Below are 7,522 nucleotides of genomic sequence, written 5' to 3' on the forward strand. Positions count from 1 at the left end.
GTGCCACTAGACTTGAGACTCTTTCCACATTTCAGGACTTTACAAAGACATTTATTAGATGTTTGCCAGATGATAACATGTCTAAATTTTACAGTGTTTTTTCTAAAGATTCTCCTGAAAATTCTCCTTTTTCAGTGGTCTGTTGTTGAGAAAAAAATGGGACCAAAAAAGTGGGTCACATATATAAATTTATCTCATGCACTGGATTAGCCTACACTGGTAGAAGCCTTTTTCTCAATTGCACTGGACAGCGTTATCTTGGATCTTGAAAACACAGATCTAAAGATTCATTTCAATCCAGTTTCGAGCCATATTTAGTCCTCTGAATTCCAATAGCACTGAAACAAAGGAAACTATTTGATAATTGCTTTTTTTGCTAATGATGTGTAATATTTTATGCACTCTCGCTTCCTCAGGACAGGATTGGAGTGCCATGTGTGCATGATGATTGTCACCATTTGTAACAAAGCCTGTGAAGCAGCCTGACGTGAAGGCCCTTTAGGTTTCCTGAGGGGTGGGGCTGCAGAGAATAATGTAACACGTGCAGACCTACACACTCACTTTGGATCAGGCATGGTAGATGTTGTTGGACCTCACGCAGAGCTGAACTGAAAAATAAGTTCTGTCACTATTTTTAAAATTCAACTGGAAAACTCTTTGTATCAAACTGGAAGGTCTACAAGTTTTGGTTGATTTTTATTCTGTTTAAGCCGAGCTGTTTAAATTCTTTTTTTTCTTCTTGTCTTTGTTTTTTTTAAATGAAGTTGTTGCTGAATTATCATAAGATTTGTTAGCTTCTTCTTCTGTAACTCATGCTTTGTATTTAATCTGTAACATTAGGAGCAAACTTAACTTCAGCCCTTCTTTAATCTTGATTTGTCTGTATTAACTAGCTTTACTAACCAGTTTCAGTTTAAACCATAGCACCTGGATTACAAGAGGTTTATTTTGTTGTTAGCTGTTTATTGGTGGGCTATGCTCGTAGTGCACTGAAAAGCTTTAAATACAGTGGCTATGACACTCGGGGCTGTTCTGACCTTTCTTTGTGTATTTGCCTTGCAGAAAACATGCATTTAACATGACACACACGACAAATTGATTTCTGCATTTGTTCTGACCTTCGTGTTTGAACCAACTGCGCTTGATTGATGCTGCCTTCATGCCACACTGACTGACGTTATGGATATTCATCAGTTTTATTTTTGGAGCCCTATTTGCACAGTCTGGAGAGCTGATGGGGGTGGAGGGGGGTGATGCTTTTACCCACTTAGTGATGCACAGACGTCCTTTGACAGCAGCGTACATACAGATTTTTTCTCCCTCGTGCTCTCCAGCTCTCAATCTGACTCTTGTTCCATCTCCGCCTCTCTGCCTCGCTCATCCCATTTTAGCAATTCAATGCTCTCTGAGCCGTGTATGTATTAGCAAGAGATTCACTTCATTTTAGGGTAACAGAGGCCACAGTGTTGAGAGTGGAGGGTCAGAGAGTGGCCAGCAGAGTTTGTCAGCGCATGGTGCAGTAATCAAACTCTCTTACTCGCTGCCATTAATGATTAATTCAGTATTTATTACTGTGTCAGGTATTTTCTCAATTAACTGATATGAAGTATGGCCTTAACACCCAGAGTCAAAGGGTAATGTCTTCAAAGTATTGGATTTTTTCTGATCAACAGTCTGAAGATGTTAAGATCAAAGACCACAGAAACCTGGAGAAGCTGCAGTCCAGGGGCGGAGCCAGGCAGGGGTCTGGGGTGGCACTGCCCCCAGAACCAATAATGAAGCTTATTGGGGGGTTCTTCGCACATAATCATAGGAGTTAAGAAGTAATCAGACACAGCTGGGTATAATCTTAACAATCAATTAATGTTTATCAACAGTTAAAAAATAATTAAATTAACAACCATTGCATATTTCTTTTTAAATGATTTAAAATGTGACTGTATACGAGTCTTCACAGTGTACATGTCTACATGTGTGAAAACCTATTTCTGCCACTTAAAAAATAATAAATAAATGAACAATTTTTTCATCTATAAGTAAAAATGCTGTGTTATTACCAAAAATTTTGAGTTGATATTTTGAGATAAACCAAAATTTTGTCTTCGGATGGCAGAAAAATGTTGATGGTGGAAAGAAGCAACTCAAAAATTTTAGTTTTGACCTAAAGACAACTTTCCATCAATTTGTGTTTCGTCCCAGTCTAAGTTAAAAAAAAAAGTGTATAAAAACTGTCTGACTCCACCACTGCTGCGCCTGGAGAATATTCAGCATTACTGCTCAATTAAAAAGAAATTACTAGAACATTAAACTTCAATCAGGCAACTGATCAATGAATCGAATCCTCGTTTCAGTCGCGTTGTCACGTCTCATTTACATTTCTGAATCTCTTTCACACATTTCGAATGATCCAGACAATCGACTCTGAGTAATCTGCTGTTTTTCAGATGATTTTCAGTCACAGTCTCTTGCTTATTTTGCCAATAACTGTACAGCATTTCTTTTTGCACACACCTTTGTTCTTTATTATCTGTTTTTTTTCAAACAAAGACAAATTTAAGGCACTGCCCTCCAAACAGTTCATTTTAACAGAAAACATAAACAGTACCAAAAAATATATTATATTCTCCATAATAAATATGTGATTATATCACTTATAATAACTCCTATGGCCCAGCCTTAGTGGTCAGTAATTTGTATAAAGATAATATTAGGGTTCTGAAAGGGTCCACGCATAAATATGGACCTGTTAGTTTAAGCACTCCGTTTCCCTTTTTGAGGACTTTCACAACACACTGTAACAATGTAGTAACTTATCAAAGGGAACATTATAATGTATTATATCTAATAATATATGATTAAATGGAGTTATCACAGTTATGTGTACAACGTTTGTGTAATTAGAGAATATAGTCTGCATGCAGTGCTTTCGCAATAAACCTCAAACACACTCATTCTTATTTTATAACTCTGAAAATTAGAAATATAAAGACTTTATATTCTTATAAAAACTAAAAAAAGTGTAACATTCGTCTTCTAATAATGCCACAGATTTGCATATTATCTAAGAAAAGCATCAACTTTCTGAAGAAATCGAGCAGCTGCACGTTGCTCGTTTCGAAATGATAAGAGCCGTCGTTTTCACTTCCATCACATTTCCTTGACATCCTGCACTGTGACTGCGCTGAAATCAAACTTAGTGTATTGCCAGGAAGGCAGGGCCGTCGATTACAGTGAGAGGATGGTTGGTGAGTGCAGGGAGTGATCCGACTGGTCACCGCTGCTGCTGCTGCGGCGATGCGCTATCCCACAGGGCTGTGGGGCCTGAGACTGCTGGACACTTCCCTGGTGTGATGTAACGTGGGATGTGCTGGAGGCACTGGTGTCTAAAGAGGCAGAGGGGTAGGTGAAAACTGTGCCAGCTGTGAAGGACATGATAGAGGGCGTGGAGAGAACTGGGGTGTGGAGTGACTCTGATTCAGTAGCAACAGCAGAGGCGGTTGATGTTACAGGCTTTGTGGGGATAGTTATCCTTGGTCTGGGCTTCTCCAGCTTTATGGGTGGTTTGATTGAGGGTCCAGGACTGCAGGAGTCCGCTGGCTCTAGTTTGATGGCTGCCAAAGAGGAAATGGATGGACCTGAGTCAGAATCCGAATCAGAGTCCTCTATTTTGCAAATGGGTCGGTGAGCTTCCAAGACCAGTTCAAGCTTCTCTTTCTCCTTTTGTAGTTCAGCTATTTCCTTCTGCAAGCGGGACTTTTCATCCTCCAGCATGTCTGTCTCCTACAGCAGGAGAAAGACAGAGTTTGATTCATTCATGCCTGACTGAGACCAACACCTTACATATTAACATATTACATATAATATTATATTAAAGATCACTCACAGTTTGCAGGGAATCTGTCAGCTCCCGTCTCCGATTGCGACACTTTGCTGCTGCCAGTTTATTCCTCTCCCTTCTTACTCTGCGCCTTTCGACTTCTTCCTGAGATAACTGAAGAGGAGAAGAAAAATTACTACAAAACATGAAGGCGGCCTAAACTCCTGAACTGGATTAATCCGGCTTGTTTTAGGCAAACAGCTAATTTCAAAACATCACATGCACAGTGAAATTCCACCACAGGCAGCATGACACAGGTGAAATACTCCCACCATGTGTGCACACTGACTCATCACAGCCATGGCAGCTGCAGGGTTGAAAAGCGTCTGGGCTTTTGTGCCTTTGTAACACCCGAATTCTGACTTCATCCAACATTCTACTGAATAATTGCAGTTAATCCAACATTTCCCGCCCTTTCGGGGTGATGAGTCACGCTCAGACCCCTAAAGTGACTCAGGTGTGAGTCACAGAACATGACTTGCCCCTATGAGTCACATGACAGTCCACTTCCTGTTCAATGAATTTACAACTTTATGACGAGGATGTGTGCCAACGCGTGCCTGGGGAAACGTACAGAATTATACTGTGTGTTGGAAGTCAAATGTAAAGTTACTTTGAATGGAGTGATGTTTCTATAGTAAAAAAAAACTGATAATCACCTGTTAATTTTACTGTCAACAAAAACTCAGTAAAAAAACAAAGGAGAATACAACAGTGTGTGTTTAACTCCAGAGCTGAGAAAAAGATTTAAAAAACATATCTTTAGATTTTCTTCCTATTTCTCCATACATCTAGAGGAAGTGGCACTATTGTGTCACAGAGAATTACAGGACATTACGCACTGGTTACACAAAAGTGATTGAGCCACACTCCACACCTCAGCATCCACACCACATTCCCTCGAGGGAGAATGCAACTTCCAAGAGGGCTCATTCACTTGTTTCTTAGTGGAAAAACAAAAAACCCACAATCATTTGTGAGCTATGTGCTTACATGTTCATCATTCCTGCGCCTTGTTGAAGATGGGCTGTTTGCAGAAGTTCTTATGACCCCTGTCCTGAGAAGGTGAGACTGGGAAGGTGGTGGAACCAGTGGCCTCGCCCCTGGGTGGACTGGGTAAGGAGGTACTGGTGATCGCGAAGGGCCTGGTGGATGCATGAGCGAGGGCTGGACCAGCCACTGGAGGTCCTGGTTGCTTGTGATGGCATTGAGGCTGGGGATAAACTGACTGGCCCCTGCCATTGTAAACTTCTAGGGAAAAAAGAAAAATAAACAGTTTGAAAGAAGAAGATTTTATATAATGAAATATTGACCATAAGTAACAAGTGCAGGATTAAAAGTGTAAACTAATATTATTGCGTAACTATTATATAACCATTATTATAAATATTATTATTTTTTATCTATTACTTGTACAACTAAACTAAATTACAGTGTGATGATTTAACAGCTTTAAATTTGTATTCCTTAATGTTAGCTAGAACATTTTTAGTTATTTCTCAAAACTTTAACCGTATTGCTCTTATTTGACCCCTAACCTTTTACCCAGTTCAGTCAGTGACAGCACACCTACCTGCTCCTGATGTGTGGCTGAAGTGCTGGTGTTTCCAAGGGAAGCAGGGTTTGTCCCAGAGGTGCCTGTGTACGGTGGGTTGCCTCTTTCTTGACTCCCAAAGTTTCGATACATCCTCTCTTTCTCAGTGAAAAGAAAACTGAATCCAGCTGTGGCTATATAGTCTTCCGTTCTCACGAAACTAAGTGGTTGAGTCTTGTGTTTTAATTCAAATAGGGGGCAAGCCCACCGACTTGCGTATTCGGTAGAGTCCAAAGAAGTCTTCAAGGGGGAGCGAGGAAAGAAATATCTCCTTGTTTTTTCCCCAGTCGTCCAAAAACCTTCGAAAACAACTTTCAGCGCTCACGGTAGTCCTCAGTCGTACATCCAGGATCGGAAGTCTGGGAATGATCGTGAGGTTGTAAACTCTTTAAGCAGCAGTATATGCGCACCACGCCCCTCTGTACTTACGGGAAATAGTGTTGTCTGGAACCTCTCACGAAATTCTCCACGTGTCGTGACGTCATTTACCATATTTGGTGAGAGTTTCCTCCAGAGACTAGTACAGGGATTCCTCTCAAAGACAGCCCACACCTCGTGCTCTGAAACTGGCGCTGTAGTGATTTCTCTTATCTGGAGGAGGCTTAAAGCACTGGGTACACTTTATAACTGAAAGCCAAAGCACGGAGACTCTTTGTTTATATTGCAGTGAAATTGGTACATGTTATCAGTACAAGGGTAACCAGTTAAGGGTTGAAGTTTGAAAAAAAAAAACACACACACACACACACACGCAAACAGATTGCTCAGTGAGAAACCCTGAGCAATCTGTTTTTTCACACTTAAAAAAAACACTGATCTATTTTTATTGATGTGCACCTCTATTTCCAGGGATTATGGAAAGTTTAAGACATTTCTGTTTAGAAACAAACATGAAACAGTGACTAAAAGTATCAGTGTGACATAACTCCCCGCCTTATCTCCATTAGAGATAGGCTAAGGAGCAGGTGGTTCTTGTATACCTCTTGGTAATTTTCTTGGGCTAGGAAATCATGTCTTGTTCCATGTTCCCATGGGCTTGGGAACACCTCACTGTTCCCCCAGAAGAGCTAGAGGTGGCTGTGGAGAGGTCTAGGCATCTCTGCTTAGACTGCTGACCCAGTGACATGGACAACCAGGAGAACACTAATGGATAGGTGGATTAAATCAGTCCAGCCTGCTGCTACTGATAATGGTGTAATGATGTGGGTGATATTTTCTAACTGAACATCATATAAACACCACAGTATAGTAGTGAGTGTTGTTGCTGACCAAGTCCATCCCATCCCTGACCAGCGTACTCATCTTCTGATGGCTTCTTCAAGCAGAATAATGCACCTCGTCACAAAGCTCAAATCACCACAAACTATTCTTCTGAACATGAGTTCACTGTATTCAAATGGTTTCCCCAGTCAGCAGATCTGAATCCAATAGAGCACCTTTGGGATGTGGTGGAACAGGAGATTAATAAAACTGTTTTATCATTAAACTCAATGTAAATTAATACTTGCACTTTATTTTTTCTGTAATGATCTCTCAGATTCCTTTTGTTTAAGATAATTTAACTTGATTTTACACTTTTTTGGTTGATGTTTTTTTTTTGTTTTTATATGTTATGTACTACTCTATTTCCACTTGTATAAACTGAGTTCTTACACCTCATGGGGATTCAAACAGCACATTTTTCAGCTGAAATCCTTGAATATCCTTGAAGATAGATTAGACAAGTTTCTAGAAGTTATTTGAACATAATTTAAGCATATTCAGTAACAGTTTAAGGATGCTACCTAAAAAAAAATAACCCTAACAACAACAAAACAAAAACTCTATGACAAAAACCTTTACACAATAGGGGTAAACCCTACTGCTGTCATCTTAATAACACACAACTGTAAGCTATAAATTTTCTGATAAGTGAAACACAGTTTTATATCTTATATATAAATATATTTGAAATGTGTCATGTATCCTATGGGGTTAGTTGGCGGCACTTTTTTGGCTGCCACTCTCACTTTTCTAACCACATCAGTGTGCATGCATGCTTGTGGATATGA

General features: G+C 40.0%; 1 protein-coding gene across 2 annotated transcripts; it reads right to left on the bottom strand.

Annotated features, from left to right (window-relative positions):
* Nucleotides 1-74: 74 nt before the first annotated feature.
* Nucleotides 75-5,888, bottom strand: fosl1a (FOS like 1, AP-1 transcription factor subunit a). 2 transcript variants are annotated; one of them, XM_005913283.3, is made up of 4 exons: nt 5,451-5,888; nt 4,871-5,125; nt 3,884-3,991; nt 75-3,780 (listed from the first exon to the last, which is right to left on the bottom strand). In XM_005913283.3, the coding sequence occupies exons 1-4, from the start codon at nt 5,562-5,564 to the stop codon at nt 3,226-3,228; spliced, it is 1,032 nt and encodes a 343-aa protein (XP_005913345.1). In that variant the 5' UTR covers nt 5,565-5,888; the 3' UTR covers nt 75-3,225. The 2 variants fall into 2 exon arrangements, with proteins under 2 accessions (XP_005913345.1, XP_005913344.1); XM_005913282.3 differs by having other exon boundaries at nt 4,871-5,128; nt 5,451-5,879.
* Between the last annotated feature and the right edge of the window lie 1,634 nt (nt 5,889-7,522).

Source organism: Haplochromis burtoni, unplaced genomic scaffold, assembly GCF_018398535.1.
Source record: "Haplochromis burtoni strain Fernald_Lab_line unplaced genomic scaffold, NCSU_Asbu1 Contig_4, whole genome shotgun sequence".
Lineage (NCBI taxonomy): Eukaryota > Metazoa > Chordata > Actinopteri > Cichliformes > Cichlidae > Haplochromis > Haplochromis burtoni.